General features: G+C 64.8%; 1 protein-coding gene across 1 annotated transcript in view; it reads left to right on the forward strand.

The window, feature by feature from the left end:
* TMEM104 (transmembrane protein 104) overlaps positions 1-17,932 on the forward strand; it is a 42,292-nt gene that overhangs the window by 8,733 nt on the left and 15,627 nt on the right. The window contains exons 4-8 of the mRNA XM_045837516.1: positions 2,052-2,133; positions 2,539-2,635; positions 3,313-3,393; positions 6,870-6,969; positions 7,421-7,529. Coding sequence (XP_045693472.1) covers positions 2,052-2,133; positions 2,539-2,635; positions 3,313-3,393; positions 6,870-6,969; positions 7,421-7,529 — 469 coding nt within the window. The remainder of the gene's footprint in view (positions 1-2,051; positions 2,134-2,538; positions 2,636-3,312; positions 3,394-6,869; positions 6,970-7,420; positions 7,530-17,932) is intronic.

The raw sequence follows: 17,932 nt of genomic DNA on the forward strand, positions 1-17,932 counted from the left end.
CTCCCTGCCCAGCCGCCCCCAGGCACCTGCCAGGGCGCCTGCTCCACCAGCCGGGTGTGTGGGACACCCCACCCCCGAAGTTCTTCTCGGGCATTCCACAGGCGGGTCTGAAGTCGGGTTAGCCAGTGCCCCAGGCCAGCAACGGAGTTCGGACTGAGCGTTTCCAGACCCCTCAACCAGGCGGGAATCTACCAGCCATGAAAAGGAGGTGGGCGGCAGCCCCTGGAGACACCCCCGAGGGGGCCCTCCCTCCGGAGCGGCGGCCCCAGGCAGCGCGCTGGGGCCCTGGGTGTGCCGCTGAGCAGCACACGGAGCCCTCCCTGCAGATTCCCCGTCTTCGGTGGGACACAGGCCGCGGGCAGTAACGTCATAAATAAATAAATGGCCGAGGAAGCTAGAAGGTGGTGGGAAATGGGGAGTCAAACCCACGGAGTGTAGCGGAGCGGGGGGGTTGGGAGGGTGGGGCAGCTGGGAGGTGGTCTCTGGTCCCGGGGGCAGCACTTAAGCAGATTGGAAGGGGAAAGGGGTGGGAGCTGCTGGGGGAAGGAGACGGTTGGTTGGTCGGTCGGTGGGGGAATCGGCGTGAGACCCCAAGGAGCTCAGCGGGATGGAAATGCCCTCGTTTCTCAGTCCACTCACGCTTTTTCCTTTGGGTGGTCGGGGGGCCGGCCTTAGAGCACTGTCGGCTCGTAACCGCCTGCTGCGAGCCTGGGCAGGCAGGAGCCCTACAAGTCCTTGTCCTTGCGTGCCCCTGCTGTCCCCTTGAAAGGACCTTCAGCACCAGCGGCCGGGCTGGGGCCGTCTGAATGGGGAGCGATTCCTGGGGCCCGGGCGGGGGCCGCCAGGGGCCGCCACGCCCCCACCTCGCCCAGCCCACTCGTTTGAACGTGATCGATGAGCCGGCTCCGTGTGCCCGTGCCTCTTTGTGCCTTAATTAAGATTGATCTCAGTTTTACTTCCAAAAAGAAGGGAAATCTAAAGCCCTTAAAACGGTCATTTAGGCAGGATAATGAGAACCGTTCCTAGGACGACGGGCTGGGGAGACAGGGCTGGGGAGACAGGGCTGGGGAGACAGGGCTGGGACTTTCAGGGCGGCCCCCACCCCCGCCGGCCTGGGGCAGGATATGGATCTAACTCCTGCCGCACCTGCCCCCTGGCTGCTGGGCCGAGTGGCCTGCCCAGGGCTGGTGACCGTGGGCTCAGGGTCCAGCCCCACTGCAGAGTCCTGTGGCCTTAGGAAGGAGAGAAAGGACCGCCCTGTCCCAGGCTGCCTGCCCTGCAGGAGCGGAGCCATTCCTCAGGTTCCCTGAGCGGGAGGCGGCCCTCCCCCTGTACCTTCTGCTGACAGAAGCGTCCGCGCGTTCCAGCTGCCGTCTGGGTCTCCGGTTTCTTTACGAGGAGGAAGAGAAAGGGTGATTTGTCACTCTAGTCTGACTTCTCGGCAAACGTCTGGGGCCGCCTCCCAAGCTCCCTTTGATTCGGGCCATAAAGATGCAGGTTTATGTTCGTGTTAGCCAGGTTATTGGGAGAGCAGAAACACTGCCCGAAAGAGGGGGCGGGGGGCAGGTTCCAGAGCCCGCTGTTTCTGTCCCATCGTCCCGGCCTGTGCTCCGGCCTGTGCTCCGTTCGGGAGTGGATGTCACTGGGGCTGGACCGAGTCTGTGTCCCAGCAAGGAGAGGCGGCGCCACCTGGGGCCCTTGGGAGGCCCCTGGTGACCCAGCCTCCTCTTCCCGACCAGAGCTCCAGGCGGGGTCTGTCCTTCCAGCGCTGCCTGGACAGGCCTGCGGGTGCCGTGTGGCCCTGCCCACCTCTCCTGTGTGTCCGATGTGCGTTCTCACTGGAGGCTGGGATGTAGAGGCAAGCGTGCGAGGCACGGCATGTGCACGCACACCTTTTTTTAAATCGGGCCAGACCCATGGCGAGAGGGCCCTAGGGAGCAGCTCTCCGAGGAGGAGGCGGTGCTTGGCTTGGGGGGTCCAGTCAGGCCTTAAAGTGGCTTTTCCTTCTTCTTTGCGCCCCTCCCACCTCCCCGCCTGCCTTCCCCCCGCAGCTTCGTGACGACCACCTTCGTGGTGGAGGCCATGGCCACCGCCAACGCGCAGCTCCACTGGAAGAGGATGGAAAACCACCAGGTGTGTGTGCTGCCCTCGGCGGCCAGTCCTTCCCCTCCCCGTGCGCAGGGCACCTGTGTCCGCAGCCCCGCCGGGGACCCTGTCCCAGAGCAGCAGCCTCACGGCCGCCTAAGCTTCCAGAGCACATGAGGCCTCTGCCCCTTGGCATTTGCGTCATGGGTCCCTGCGGCCCCCGACCCTGAGCCGGCTCAGTCTCCTGAACTTCGGCACCCAGGAACCGCGCCGCAGCCTCGGACCTGACACCCGAGGGTGCTGCGCCTCCTCCTGAGTGGGAGTGTTGAGAGCGTCCTAATCAGACCCCTGCTAGAAAGAAGGAACAAAGGAAACAGGTTCTCCTTGTCGCAGGCCCTTCCGTAGTAACGTGCTCCTTTCTCCTCGCCCGTCCTCCCCGCCCGCCCCTCCCAGGAGGAGGAGGACGACAGCTCCTCCACAGCCTCCGACAGCGATGGCCTGGCCCAGGACGGCTACGAGCGGGCGGAGACCCGGCCCATCCTGTCCGTGCGTAAGTGTCGGGGTCCCGGCCGGCCCGCACTCCCTGCAGTCCAGAGGGCCCCTTTCCGCGTGGACAGGGCTGGGGGGGGGTCTCTGCGGAGATGCTGTGGCGCTGTCGCCGGCAGGGGGCTCCTGGGCAGGCACCACGGTAGAATAAGAGCAGGGGCTCAGGAGCCAGGGGCACAGGCATCCCGCCCCCGGCTCCGGCACCGACTCACACCGGCAGCTCGGGCAAACTTCCTCACCTCGGCCCCCGGCTTCGCCCATCCTGCCCTTCTGGAGGGGGTTGAACGCCTGGTCCGGGGGCCGAGCACACGGGGAGCTGGAGTACAGACGGGGTCTCTGGCTTCTCTCCTCTCTCCTTCCTCCCGTCCCACACACACACACACACACACACACACACACACACACAGTCGTGCCCGCGCACACACCCGCCCCACAGCCCCATCCCTGCCCCGGCCCAGGCAGGGCTGAGCGCCCCGGCTGCCTCCCCACGCTGCAGCCAGCGCGTCTTCAGGCGCGTCAAACAGGAAGCATTCGGAGACGTTCCCTCAAGAGTTCGGAACCCCTGGGGCTTTTTCTGGAGAAACCCTTGGGGCTGTTCTGGAGGATCCAGGAAGCTCAGCAGCCCCCTCCAGAAGCCAAGTGCCCCAACCGCCTCCTCTCCCTTGTCCCCTGGCTCCACAGAGAGACGCGGCTCCGCGAACCTTTTTGAAATCACAGACCGGGTGGAAATGGGACAGATGGCCTCCATGTTCTTCAATAAAGGTATCAGCGCTCTCCCAGGTGGGGCGAGGGCGGGCAGGGGGCTCGTCCTGCCTGCCGACCCGGGCACTTGGGACGCGGGGCCCACTGGAGGCTGGGGCAGGGCAGGCGCCGGGGAGCGGGGGGGTTGCCGACCGCCTGTCTGGGCGGCTTAGAGTCATTCTCTTGGGTTCCTCCCCCGTTGTCGGCGTTGGGAGTAAGGAGGTGGGTGGCTGCCTGTCTCCTGCCAAACGCAGAGGTCAGGAATCCTACCTAAGCAGATTTTCAGGGGAGGGAACCCACAGAGGCCGGCTGGTCACTTTGTGCCTCTCGCTCGACTGCGTCTGACTTTTCTGGCTCTCTTTTCTCCTGGACTCTTGTGCGTGGGGCAGCACGGGGCAGCTGGCCGCCCTGTGGCACCACAGGCTCTGCTGCACGTGCGTGTTTGTGTTTCTGTTTCTGTCCGGCTCCTCCTGGTGGCCAGCAGGGGGCGCTGGGCGCCCACGCACAGGTCTGCTGCCTGGAACCTGAGTGTCTCCCCACCTCTCCCCACACTCTCCCTGCTCCCCGGGGGGGCCGGCTGCAAGCTGAGAGGATCCAGCCCAGCTCCGGCGCTGGGCTGTTGGGTGTTTGGGCAATAACATCTTACACCGCCATCGTAAATCTTGCTTTTTGGGAAGAGGAGCTGTTGAAGAGTTTCATTTTTTTTTAATGGCCAAAGCTGTTTTCCCTTTATGGAGTCAGACACATCCCAAGAAAGCCTTGTCTTTGCAGTGACCCTGGAAGATCTTCCTGCGCCTGTGTCAGCCCCTGTTGCTGGGGGGGCACACGCCCCCCGGTTCTTTTCCGTCTCGAATGTGGCTGTACTGACTGCAAGCCGGGGTGGGACTGTGGAAATTGGGGGCTGCTCAGCTGCTTGTGGGGGGGCTGCCTGGCTGCTTGTGGGATGTGAGCATTCTGCATATGGTCGGCGGCATGATTTGACTGTCTGGTCTGAAAGACCGTGACCGGCAGCCACAGGCGGCCCGAGGGTCCGCCCCCATGCCCGCCGCCAGCTTCTTCACTGAGGGTTTCCAGAGTTCGTGAGCACCAGACGGGTCGTGTCTGCATCTTCTGTGTCTGTGCTTCGTCCCGCCTCCACCTCTCCCGCGCTTACCAGGCTAAGACCAGGGAGCATAACCCTTTCTCCCCAGAAGCTGTACGCACGCTCCTTCCCCGTGCAAGCTCTTGAAATAAAATGCACGTCGGAGGGCAGAAATGCACCTTTTAAACGTCCTTTCTGATTTTCACATTTTATAGTCTGCCCCGATTTCTTTTCTTTAAGAATTAGAGGAACTCGGGGGTTTGTTTTGTCTTCCCTCCCCCATGGACTAGACTCCCAGTTGGCCTAAATTGAATAGAAAATAGCCCTGGCTGGCGTGGTTCAGTGGATTGAGTGCCGACCTGGGAACGGAAAGGTCGCCAGTTCGATTCCCAGTCAGGGCACATGCCTGGGCTGTGGGCCAGGTCTCCAGGAGGAGGAGGGCAAGACGCAACTGACTGATGTTTCTCGCACACTTTGATGTTTCTCTCTGTCTTCTTCTCCCTCCCTTCCTCTCTCTCTCGCTCTAAAGATAAATAAATAAGTCTTTTTTAAAAAGTAAGAAAAAAAAAGAAAAAGCACGTTAGGGAGAGCAGCCGCCCACTCGGCGGGAGCCTTCTGCCCATCTGCTCACCTGGGGGTTTCTCAGACTCGGCGCTCGTGCCGTTGGGGCCGGGCCACGCTGTGCCGCGGGCCCGTCCTGTGCATTGTTGGACGCTGAGTAGCATCGTTGCCCCGGACACACCAGTTGCCGGCAGCACCTCCCAGGGATGACAGCCTGCAGTGTCCTCAGACCATCATCAAAGGTCCCCCGTTGGGCTCACGGGGCAGAACTGCCCCCAGTTGAAAACCTCTGCTACACCCGCTTCCCGATTTACAGGTCGCCGCCTTCACCTTTGGGAGGGCTATACCCCCACCCGCAGCCCCCGCCCCACGAAGGGCTCCCTCGGGGTCCAGGCTCCTTTCCTGTAATCAGACACACCAGGCCTGCTCGCTGCGGTCCTCTCAGGAAGTTCATTGATCCTCCCGTTCCGTGTCTAGTGATGGAATTCATTGATCAGGGCGGGCCAGTGGCAGTTCATAAACAGAGCTGACACTGGAGCCCGTGGGCAGGCGGAGGAAGTGGGGAAGGGACGGGGCCGCCCTGCAGAGGGCGCTGCCGCCGAAGCAGACACACAGGTCGGGGCGCAGGCTGCGCCTGGAGCCGGGGGGTGAGTGGCAGGCGGACCCCAGGGGCCACCGAGCTTGGATGGCGAGCCTGTCGGAGGCCATTCTGGGTTCTTTCAAGAGCCGTTTTTTTTTTTCCTGGTCTTTTTCCTCCTTAGCCTCCCGGGGGCAGCGCCGGCCTCAAATAGCCCAGTTGAAACTTGTCCTTGGCCTTCCTGCGGGGACCCTAGAGGCCCTTCCAAGGCACCCAAGTTAGAAGGGAACTGTCACTTCATTTTGCTTTCTGTGTCCATCCATCCAAGCCAGCAGCTTGAGACCAGTGACACCAAGATGAGCGGTCAGTCTGGACCGGAGCTGGAGACCGGCTGTCGGGGTGTGACCCTGAGGGGGCAGGGCCCAGACACATTTTTCAGGCTCTTTGTGGCTGGAGTCACACAGGACACTTAGCACAGGCGGGACCCTCACTGCCCTGGACCGGGGCGGTCAGGGTGGGCCGGGCAGCGAGAGCAAGGGGACCGGGACCAGCGCCTGCATTCCCAGCTCTTAGTTCAGGCCCCCCCCCGGGGCAGAGGGGCCAGGCTTTGCCTCCGCTGAGCGAGCCTCCTCCCTCGCAAACGCTTCCGGAAGGAGGGTGAGCACGCTTGGAGCTCTGCGCCTGCCGCTCCCTCTCCCTCGGCCCTCCGGGGCTCGGCTTCTCCTTGGTCTCTGGAAGTCTCGGGCTTCTGCCCTCCTGATTTCAGCTTCAGGAGCTGGGCCGTCTCCTGGTGCCTTCTCTCGGCTTTCCAGTTCCTCGGTGGCAGTCCTTCGTCCTGGGTCCCGTGCGCAGCCGTGAAGGGGCCCTGGCCAAGGCTCCTGGCCGGGACCTCTCTCCTCCCCTCCGCCCTCCCCGCTCCCGTCCCCAGGCTCCCGCCCGTCCCCAGCCTGAAGGCACCTCTGGTTCCTCCCCAGCCAGTCCACGCCTCACGCCCGCCCTGGCACCCGTCTGGATTCAGAACCTCTCTAACCCTCCAAGCCTCCCTTAGGGCCCTCTCAGGTGAAGGTCATGGGCAAACGTGTCTCCTGCCAGCGTTCCAGGATGGCCAGACCAAGAGACAGGACTGTGGGGCCTTCTTGCTTCTTCTCATTCTTTTTGGGCAAAAGATGCTGCCTGGAGAACCCCAAGGCACGGCAGGGGCAGAAAGGGGGTCCCCACGAAGGAACGCAGACAGGCGCCTCCGGGTGGCGCCCTGACCGGCGGCCCCGTTCCTTCCAGTGGGGGTCAACCTGTTCTACTTCTGCATCATCGTCTACCTGTACGGGGACCTGGCCATCTACGCCGCGGCCGTGCCCTTCTCCCTCATGCAGGTGTCCTGGTGAGTGTCCCCGCGCCCCCCGCCCTCGTGTAGCCCCCGGGGCGTCCTCGGGCAGTCAGGGCAGCGTTTCCGGGGTGGAAGCGCGACACCAAGGGGACCGTCAGCACCGAGGGGATGCAGGTGCCCGAGGTCCTTCCTGCACGGCCTTGGCCGGCTGAGCACCCTGTCCTCCAGAGACACACTCCACGCTGCTGTGCCCTGCCCCGCCCCATTGGGAAGGGGTCAGGGAGCCCCCCAGGGGCCTGTGAAGCTGTGACAGGAACAAGCGATGGATGCCTTCCCTAAAGACGGGAAGATGGGGTCCGTGCGGGGGCCGTCCGACTGTCGGACCGAAAGCCGCTCGGGGGGGAGCGGAGGCTCGGTGGTGGCTAACGATCAGGAACGTCCCGTTGCGCGTGCCCCCGGCCCAGCGGGGCGGGCCGCCCTGAGCCCCTGTCCTCTCTGTCGGCAGCGCCGCCACCGGCAACGACTCCTGCGGCGTGGAGGCCGACGCCAAGCACAACGACACGGACCAGTGCTGGGGGCCCCTGCGCCGGGTGGACGCCTACCGCATCTACCTGGTGAGTGGCCGCCTCTGCCTGCCAGCGCCGCCCCCCCAGGGCCTGGGAGCGGCCCTCTGCCTCTGCTGGAGCCCCCCGGGGGAAGGTCTGCGTGGCTCCCGCTCTGGCTGACGGCCGGGGCCCTGGCCCGGGGCAGAAAACGGGCTGGATCACCTAGACTCTAGCTAGCCCAGGGGGTCCTGGCGCCCGGGCCTCGGTCACGCGTGGTTTGGAATCGGCGTCCGGGTGTCTGCCGGCTCCAGGGCGGTGAGCTCTCGTAACCCTCACTCGGGATTCCCGGGCGCTCGTAGCAAAGCTCTGCAAGGGGTGCCGGGGCTGACTCTCCCCAGAGACATTCGTGTTGGACCGCCCTCCCGGCCGGCCCAGGAGCGCACGGGCGGACACCAGCTTTTCCTGCCTGGCCAGGCAGGACTGAGCCCGCTGCGGCCGCCCCGACCACCCCTGTGGCCACCTCTGACCATACACCAGTTCTCCGCGCCGGCCAGGGTCAGCCCAGCGCCCTCCCTGTCCTCCCTGCTCCCCGCCGGCGAGGGAGGGTGAGCACCTCCGGGCTCCTTCGTGATTGCTTTGTGCCGGGGGCGGGGGCGGCGGGGAGAAGCAGCAATAAGACACAAAACCAGACAGTAATTCATCTCTGCCTGCTTGGCGGGCGGGGCTCGGCAGTGTTTCTCTTTCCCTTATGCAGCCTCTATTAATATTCTGCTTCCTCTCGGGCCTCCTCAGCCCTGACACAAATCTAGGTGTGCCAGGTGACACGCAGTTCGTTCGACACGTGGCCACTTCGCTGATTGGGAGGCAGGAGGCAGGAGGCAGGGCGGGGGTGGGGGGCTCAGCGTTTTCGGTGCACGGGTCCCTTAACTCTGCAGGTCCTGGCCACGATGTCCGCAGGCCCCGCCAGCTGTGGCGGTAGGGTCCGAACTCGTTAGTCCCCACGGCTGCCGAGAGGTTGCGTGGCCCTCCCCGCCCCGTCCCACAGACCTGCCGGAGGAGCCCATGGCCCGATCCACGAGGGAGAGCTGCTTTCTGCTGGGCACATCCACGGCAGGCGGGCGTCCCTGCGGCTCCGCTCACGTGCAGCAATGGCTGAGAGCGGTCCGGGAGCAGAGGGGTGTCCGAGCTCCCCCTCCGCAGGCCCCGGGGTCCTTTGGAAGCAAACTGGCTTCCTGGCCCCCTTCCCCACCGCCCCACCTGGCGGGTGGGCAGAGTAACCGGGCAGGGCAGCCAGGAGAGCCCAGGCCTGTTCGCCTCTCAGCATTTCAGCAGGCCGTGATTGGTAAAACTAGCAGAAGTGCCGGCGAGGGTAACGCCCACCAGGGTCTCTGGCCGGCGTGGGCGGGAGCGGGTGGAGGACAGGTCGGAGAGGCTGGGCGCTGACAGGGCAGGGGAGCAGGTCCAGGGCAGAGGGACGGCAGCGGGGCCCTCGGGTGGGTCTCACCCAGGGAGGGGGGGGGCCACTGGCATGTGTGTGGATTCTGCCTGGCGCACTCCGCCTCCCCCCGGCAGAGAGCGGGGGGGAGCCCTGGGGGTATTGGCAGCTGCCACTGGCCGAGTAAATTATTTAGAAGCCTCATGATTGCCTTATTAAGTCGTTCCTTCACCTCGTCCTGTAAACTTCCCACGTGACGGGAGCCTCGCTCCCTGAATCTCAACCACTCTCCCCAGAGCACAAGCGAGCGGCCCTTCGGGAAAGTGGGGCGGTGTTAATTACCACCTCTGTCTCGTCTCCCAGAGATCGCACTTACAACTCGCGCAGCTAATTGCCGCCGGGCCCGCAGAAGCCGCAGAAACAGGAAGCAAAGGGCAGGCGCAAACAGCCCGTTCCCTCCGGGCCCCCTCGCTGCCCTCCCTCCCCGCTCCCAGCCCGCTGCGTGGGGGGCTCTGGTTTGCTCGCGAGGTTCTCAGTTCGGGTGTGCTCTGTTGCCTGGGCTGGAGAGGTTCAAGGTAGATGGACCCCATCTCTGTCTCTGAAGTTTCTTTACAGCTTTGGGCGTGTCTCTCGGGGTCCCTGGCTTCCGCGGGACAGTGTCTGCTGACCCCAAACTCTGGGCTCGCTTCCTCCCCTTCTGCGAGGTCGAAGGGCAAAGTTGTGAGGAGGAGGGGTTGGCAGGCGCGGGTTCCCTTCCTGGGTCCCGGGCTCGCTGTTGCCGAGGTGATGGCGTCTACCCAAGTGGCCTCTTCGGATCACGGGGCACAAGGGTTGTCATTTCTCCTTGCTCCCCCCACCCCCCAGTTGTTCATTGCCCCTCACCCCCTAGTCGTTCATGTTCAGAAGGTGGTCCTTACCTTCTGAGACCCCGGTGCCCCTTTCCACCGGCTCTCCCTCGTGCTGCTGCCTGCCGGACTTCACTTGAGTGTCCAGCACGGCAGCGAGCGGAGATAAAGTGCCCTTCCGACCCCGGCGGGTCACCCAGCTGTCCTGGGGAGCGGGCCCCCCCCCCCAGGACTGCGTGTTTGAAAGGGCCTCCTAGGGACCACTTCTTCGTTGCTCTTCTGGGGCAGTGTGTTCTGGGGGCTGAAGATACAGGCTTTTATTTTGTGGCTTAATTATCAGAGCGTCCTGTGGAAACGGTCTCCTCTGTGTCTTCTTCCTGGGAGTGCTGAGGCGCACACACACGGAGTGAGAACATTCGGGGTGCTAGCTCTGTCCGGGGTCCGGTCTGTGAGCAGCATCAGGACCACCTGCAGGAAGGGAGCCGTCCCTGCCAGCAGCTCCCAGCCGCCTCCCCGAGCCCTTGACCTTAACTCATGGAAGACTCCTCCGCCCCCCTGCTCCCTGCGACCTCCGCCCACATCCTGCGGCTGCCGTGCAGCTGATATGAGTCAGTTTCTCCCCCTCCTGCCTCCCAGTGGCCACATGACGGGGTGCTGTGAGGTGGGGGGATCTGGTGAGTTACATGAGCCATCAAGGGCGTCCCCGCAAGTGGCCGCAGCGGGGGCCAGCAGTGACCCGGGCCCCGTTACGAGGACCCATGAGAATTGACATGGGGACCTGCTCTCGGCAGGTTTCAGGTTCCCGGAACACCCCCCCACCCCTCCTGCTCCTTCGAAGGTCAAGCAGGAAAGCGTTTGCTGCCCAGCCCTTGCAGTCTGTGACCTTGCCTCCGGGCTGGGGCGGCTTGGGGTTCCTTCTGCAGAGCTTCTCCCGCTCCGGTCGGAAACGAAGCCAGACTTTAGCGTTTCCTTCTCTCCTGCCCGGTGAGCCGCGGCCAGGGGCCACTGGGGAAGTGACAGGGTTGTGATGCGTGAATCAGTCCCGCCCGGAGTCGGACTGTCTCCAGTGCCCGGGAAGTGGGGCACGCGTCACAGTCCCCTGGAGTCCGGGGCACGGCCGAGCTGCACTGCCTCACCTTCTCAGGGCCTCCCAGCCTGTCACCCACCTCTTTCTCCCGGGGCCCGGGCCCCGTCCCTGCCTCCTCCTCGGGAGTGGCAGAGGCAAGCCCTGGGGGTGCAGTGGGGCTCCCCCAAGTGCTGAAGGCTCCTGGCCATCGCAGGAGGGGCGTGTGCCACTTACAGGTGGGCAGATGCTGCTGGGTGACCAGCCGCCCGGCAGGCCCTGGCTGGGCAGGGCCGGGAGGGCAGACGGCAGAAGGGAGCTCATCCCCTGCTGGCCGCAGACCGGGCCGCGAACTGGCTGTGCTGAGCAGGGGGCCCCTCGTGGGCCGCCTGGGAGCAGGATGAGGTCACCCTGGCTTGTCCTCCTGCCTTGGACGCGGGAGCTGTGAGATCTACCTCCAGGGCACGAGTGGCCAGGGAGAAAGAGGTGGCCTCCAAGTGCCCAGCAGATGACCCGCCATCCTCTGCAGGAGGGACAGAGGGGTTCTTCCCAGAGTCCCTCCAGACACCCCTTGAATAAACAGGGTGTGCCTTGGAGGCCGGGTGGCAGGGGGCAGTTCTGTCTGCTGGACTCTCCCTCTTCCTAGAGGAGTAGCAAGTCTGAGAACCGGGGTCAAGGCGTCGGAAGGGTCCTCCCGGGCCTTCCCCGATAGCCCGGTCTCTCTTTCTCGGCCCCAAGGCGTGCCCTTTGACCCCATCTTGGCTCCGTCTTACCCAGCAACACTTGGCTGCTGTCCGTTTGTGACACTTAAAACAGCGCGCGGTCCTCCTTTTAAAACCAACGGTTTCTTCTTAAAACAGCACCGTCGGAGGGGGACTCGGAGGGGGGCACGTCCTTTTGGGGGTGGAGCAGGGAGCGATGCGCCCCCCAGGGCAGCGGCGCGCCTGCCGTGGCCGGTCCTGCCGTGGTTCGTCTTCCGCTGACAGGACGCCGTGCCAGCTGCTCCCACTCCTGTTCCGGTCCTCCGGGCCCCGTGCGGTCCGTGGCATCTTCCTAACCGCTGCACAGCAGAGAAGACTGGGGCTTGCTCGTCGGGGGTGGGGGACGGCCCTGGTGACACAGACTCGCCCAGCTAGCGGGGCAGCCCGGCTGCCAGGCCTGCGGGGGGGAGGGGCAGGCTTCGCCTGTTCCTCCGCCCTTGGAGCTTGCGTTGGGGTGGGGGTTGGGGCGCCGCCGCCGCGGAGGAGAGTGTCTGTGCGGTGACCCGTGTCCGCACATCCCGCCCGCCTGCCCGCCTCATCGATTTGCTGTCTCCCCCGCAGCGCCGAGATAAGGAAGCAGACTCCCCGGTCCCCTCAAAGAGCACGTCGGGATGGAAGGCGTCTCCCAAGGACGTCTCCCTGCCCCCGCCGGGGTCCTCCTCTGTGTTCTGTCAGCGGCGGCCGCTGTGCCCCGGGGCCGCGGCCTGTGCTAGTAAGTGGGTCGCGGCTGCCAGCACTTGAATACTCATTCGCACCAATCCCGGGCCGGAGGTGGCCTCCATGCCTTCAGGACGGTGAGGGGGGGACGTTCGTGTGGAGCGCGCCGCCGCAGCCGCCGCCGCCGCAGCAGCAGCAGCAGCAGCAGCAGCAGCAGGGACCTCACGGGACCTGGGACTCTGGGGGCGCCGCCGCACACGTCCAGCAGGGGGCGGTGTGGACGCAGCCCCCGCGTTTGTGCGGCAGCGTCGGGTCGCTGGAGTGGAGCAAAGCGCAGGTAGCCAGGAAGGGCGCCCCCTGCCGGCCCCAGAGGACCTGGCAGGACGGATGGGCTAGCTCGGTGGAGGACCTGGGGGGCGGTCCTGTCTGGAGGCGCAGCCGGGCCCTAGGCTCAGCAAATGGGCCGGGGCAGCCCCCCTTCTCTGGATGGCAGCGCCCCCTCGTGCAAAACGAGCCCGGAGGAGGTTCCTGGTTGCCTGGGGCTGGGAGGGTGTTGCTTACAGGCAGGGTCTGGGGCACCCAGGCCCCTCCGTCCAGCACGGTGACTGGGGACCCGCCGGAACCCCCACGGAAGTGCGTCGTTTCCTTGTCCTTTCGTTCTTCCTCCCGCCGTGTGCCTCTTGTCGCCGCCTCCTCATCCGGTTCTGGGGGGAGGTACCAGGGGGTTGGTGTTTCCTTGCCTCTCCCCCTCTTCCCCCTACTTGCCCGCGGGAAGGTGCCCGCGCACCTGGCCAGCCCTGCAGGTGCAGTGGGCGAAGCAGCTCTCTCACCCTAGTCCGCCAGGCGGCGGTCTGCAGGCCGGCTCCGCCGGCTCCTCCGTCTCCGTGGGCACGAGGCACTGGCAGGACCCCTGTCCCGGGGCCACGCCACCCCCACCACGTGCTGAACCTCTGCTTGCGCTGCGTGACACCGGGTCAGGGGAGAGTGAGCTCCCAGCCACACCCTGGGGTGCGTGTGCCCGCTGCCCAGACGGGGTCTGGGTCTCTAACATTGCATGAACTCCAGCTTCAGGTGACAACCAGTGCCCAGGTCAAAGTGACCGGCTTTAAGGGACCAGCTGGTCTCTTCCTTTGTCAAGAAGATCAATAATACAGCGACAGGCCTGTGTTTTTCTTTTTGTGTCCCCCTGTGGGGCTGTCAGTGTATCTCGTCCTGGGAACGGCTTGTTGTATTCTGGTGTGCATGCCAGCCCCAGCCCAGCCCTTTCTAAATGAAATTCAGGTTCCTCTGTCCCTCACTCCAACACTGGTTTTTCCATCAAACTCTTGCCAAGAGATCTCGTGAGCCCCCACTCTCTCGTCACCCCCACTGCCACTGCTGTCTGGACACGGCTTCCGGCCCATCCCCAGTGCCTGCCCAGCTGTTGCCCAGCCTTGCTCCGGACCAGCCTCACCTGTCCAAGGATACCGGGGTAGCACCTCCCTGGGCCACAGTGACCACCATCGGGCCCCCTCCCGCCCAAAGCCCAGGCGCCTTTGGGTGTTTGGCGCTAGCTTCCTCCCGCTCAGAGAGAGGGTTGTTATTCTAATGCAGCTATCAGGGGTGTGGGCTCTGTCTGCTGTGTGAAACCCGCTGCCCATCACGCCCCACCTTTGCCACGGCCGGTACCTGGCACAACAGCTTGGAGGACGGTGCTCGGCTCCCCGAGCCCCTTCCCCATGCTCCCAGAGCCCCTTCCCCATGCTCCCAGGAGGTCACCGGCGATGGGAATCTGGGTCACGGGCCCGGAGGAGTGGTCTCTGCTGCGGGACAGTCCCCGCCTCTCCCCCCAAGCCTGAGAAGCTGCTCTTTGCCATTAGCTGGGCTGTTAGCTGGGCTCTCCTGCATCCTGCAGGACGGAGGGAGTGTGGCTGCAGCTCCTGAGCCAGGGGAGCTGCCAGACCCCCACCCTCGCAGTGGCCACTCCCGTGTGTCCTGCCCAGGTGCCCTCCGCCCCGTCTCTGCGGTCAGGAGAGGAAGGAGCGCATCTTGCAAATGCCACCCGCCCGAGGCGAGCCGGTTCCATTCCCGGACCCGGGGGAAAGCATTAGTTTGACTTGTCCCGTTTCTCACCCTTTCGCACTGCCCGCATCCCCGAGCTCACCCGGAGAAAGACGTCAGGACGGGGCCATCACCCTGCGTGCCATAACCCTGCCCCCCCACCCCCGCCCAGCGTACACAACGATTCTTAATGAGCCCCATTATCCGAAAACCCAGGAGTAGAAAACAGACGAGGGGGCCTGATCGTTTGTTCCAAAGGGATGCGTTGCTTTACAGAAGGACGCACCACAGGTTTCTCGGAAGCACTTCCTTTCCCCTGGCGTGTTTTAAATGTTACTCTGTGAGAATGAAGCCTTTATAAATAGAACTTTGAGAAGCCCGTCTCTGGCGCTCAAGCACATGCCCACGGCCCACACTCAACACGCACAGGCCAGTTGGGTTGGGAAGCTTCCAAATAGGCCTCCGTGGGGAGCGCTCCCCCTGCTGGGGGCCTTCTGCTCTGCGCCGCCCCGGGACCGCGTCCATCACACGTCACGCCGGTCCCACAGGCAGACCCAGCGCGCGGCCAGAGCCCTCCTCACCTGTGAGCGGCCCGGGCGGGTGCACGCCCACGTGCGTTCACCCCCCACCCCCAAGGAGCTGCCCTGGGCGGACTCCCACCGCCCGGGTGGGAGCCCAGGCCCTCACCATGCTCCGCGGCCTCCCCCCCCACCCTTCCAGGCCTCCCCTTTCTGGGCCAGGAGCTAAAATTAGCTGTACCCTTGAAGGAAATGTCCCGATTGTGAATTTCAGATCCCCTACTCTCCTCTCCACCACCTTTGTTTTTTTGTTTTGTTTGGGGGTTTGTTTTTTTTTTGCTTTATTTTCCCCAGAAAGGAAAACCTGTAGTCTTAAGGAACCCAGCAACCTCCCAGTCGTTCTAAGGAACCTGCAGTGCCCTTGAGTAGTTTGTGCGCACTAGAAGGAAGACTCCAAGCCAAACCGCGTTCCTCCTCCGGCCGCACGTCTCTCTGAGGCTCTGAGCCCGTCGGCGGGTTGGGTGCAGGGTGCTTTCGGCGCCCTGCAGAGCTCTGGGAGGCCCTGCGGCTTCCCGAGCGACACTCACTCTCCTCACAGGGCGTCTGTGACAGGCAGAACCCGGTGTCTTTCTGATGGCGCCCCAGGGCCTCGGCGGTAATTGTTTCATTAAATAAAGCACTTTCTCCTCCTAAAGTAATAACCGTGCCCCTCCACGGTGCTGGCGTGCGGATCAGCACGCGGCCTCGCAGGCCGTGCAGAGAGGAGAAGTGTCCGCGGGCGTGTTCTCCGGACCGCAGGCGGGCCCCGAGGGGACAGCGGCTGGAGGACCTCAGAGAGTTCCGGAAGCCAGCAGAACGGTGCCTGGGGCAGGGGCCAGGAGGCAGAGATGAACTATTAGTGTGCATATGAACGAGTAACTGCTGGTTAATTAGCATGAGCTTGGGAGTTCTCCTGGGGTTTAGCCTGGGAGGAGACAAGGTCCATTGTAACAAGCCTTCAAGTGCAAGTGCAAAGGGAGGGACTGCAGGCGGCGGTGCCCAGCAGACGCTCTGGGGCGGGTGTGAATCCAGGGGCACAGAGCGTGCAGGACACACTGAGTTTGGCCGTGGGAAGGACTTGTAGTCACAGGTTGAGATGGTCTCTGAAAACCTTGACAGAGCAAGGAAGGGACCGCCGGGCCAGGTGCTGAGTGCTGACCAGGGCTAGGGGACACACGCGCGCGCACACACACACGCACGCACACGGAGCCTGCGTGACATCCAAGCAGCTCTGGCGCCTGCTCCTCACCGATGCCGGGAGGCTGGCTCCACCCGAGAGGCGGGTAACTGGCCTCCAGGAGCACTGCCCGGCCGGGTCCCTCCGCCAGGTCCCTCCACCAGGTCAGCAGTAGGAGCCTCCTCTGTGTCTCTGAGTCTGGCCTCAGGACCAGGTGGCACAAGAGGCCCGCCCTGGGGCACTTGGGAAACGCAGAGACACCTGGGTCTCAGCCCAGGCCTCGCGCAGCGGGATGGGAGGCCGGGGGGCCTGCGCTGCCCACCCAGCGCCGAGGCTGACTCTGTGCCCCGCCCCTTCGAGGGCCGGCCCTCCCGGGTGTGCCTGCTGTGGCTTCTCTTAGGGAGCGGCTTCCCCAGCCACGTCTGTGCAGGTGCTGGTCAGAGACCTCCTGTGCCTTGCCTCCTCCTGGGACAGACAGCGGCCAGGCGTCCTCGGGCCTCCAGCCTGGCGTCCCTCCTAACACGCTGGAGTGGCTGCCTCGGGCACCTCAGTGCCAACGAACGGCATCCCTCCTGCTCCCATCAAACCGCTGTCAGGCTCCGAGTGTCCCCAAGGGAAGGGGCTCCAGCAGCAGCCCTTGGCCGGGGGCTGCTTTGTTTCCTGGGGCCAGCAGGTCCCTCCTGGGTCCCTACGGGTGGTGCTTTGGGCTGCTTCTTGGAGCCCACAGTGTATCGGCCCCACAGAGGGGCCCCACGCTGACCGCTGACCAGGGAGGACGCCGGGGGTTGTAGCTGTGACTTCCTACGCCCGGTCGGACAGAGTGTGTTTGTCAGCCGGCCCGACTGCTCCCTCCCCGCCTCCCCCGCCTCCAAGGTTAGTCAGAGCCGGGCAGGAGTCCTGTTCCAGCCCTGCTCCGTCGGGTCTATTTCGAGGCTGCACGTCAGCGGGCAGAGGGGTGGAGCCAGCTCCTGTGCGGCTGCTCTCGGCAGGGCCCCCCCGTGTTCCGGGCACCTGACTCCTTCCCTCCCGCCGCCGCCACCCGCTCTCCCTGCGCGGGGACAGGCGGTGGAGCTGGAACGAGGAGGGAAGGAGCGCGAGCATCTGCCGCACTCACCTGGCACCTCTCGGGCACAGACGCCAGGCCGTTGAGGTGACCGAGGGCGATGGCCCTGCCCCCTCACAGCCCCGGGCGGGGGCCCCAGGAGCGATCGGATTCCTGCAAGTAACCGGAGATGCAGGCCGCCCTGCAGGCCCTGAACTCCAGGGGCAGACGTACTCCGGGTGAGGAGCGTCTGAGCCGCTGAGCTCCCCACAGGGTGGGGGGCTGAGGTGCAGGATTGATGGCCCTGAGGCCCCCCGCCCACCCGCATCGCTCATGACACAGTCCGCGGTGTGCGGCGCACTGCCCAGCCTACCTCTTCCCAGGTCCTCGCGCACCGAGGACCTGGAAGGACCAGTTGACCCCGCCCGGCCCCGACTGCCGCTTCCCAGCCCCCGGCTCACGTGGCCAACAAGGTGAACGCCTCCAGCGCCCTGGGTGTGCTCTGGGCGTGCTCTGGGCATGCGAGGCAGATGCCCAGCTCCTCCCGGCCCCTGCTCCCCAGGAGCAGCCCTGGGCGGGCAATGCCACGCGCCCACCCTCTCTTTGCTGGCGTTCACATAGATGGACCACGACACAGCTGGTCTGGTTCTCCCTCCGTGCAGAGGGCTCCGTGGCCAAAAAGTGAGAGCCAGGAGACCGAGCCATGGTGCCCGGGGAAGTTTCATGTTTGATCCGCTCACCCAGCCCAAGGAGAGGGGGACCTTGCTGCTCTCTGGGGCTTTCCCACTGCTGCCCATGGGGGAGCCCCGCTCCCCACCCCCGTGCCCATTCCTGTTTGCCACAGGGGCTGTACTGCAGCCCGCCCTGGACACTCGCACCCTCCTCGCTGTGGCCC

The sequence above is a fragment of the Phyllostomus hastatus genome, unplaced genomic scaffold (genome assembly GCF_019186645.2).
Source record: "Phyllostomus hastatus isolate PE091 unplaced genomic scaffold, TTU_PhHast_1.1 phas_contig_210, whole genome shotgun sequence".
Classification (NCBI taxonomy): domain Eukaryota; kingdom Metazoa; phylum Chordata; class Mammalia; order Chiroptera; family Phyllostomidae; genus Phyllostomus; species Phyllostomus hastatus.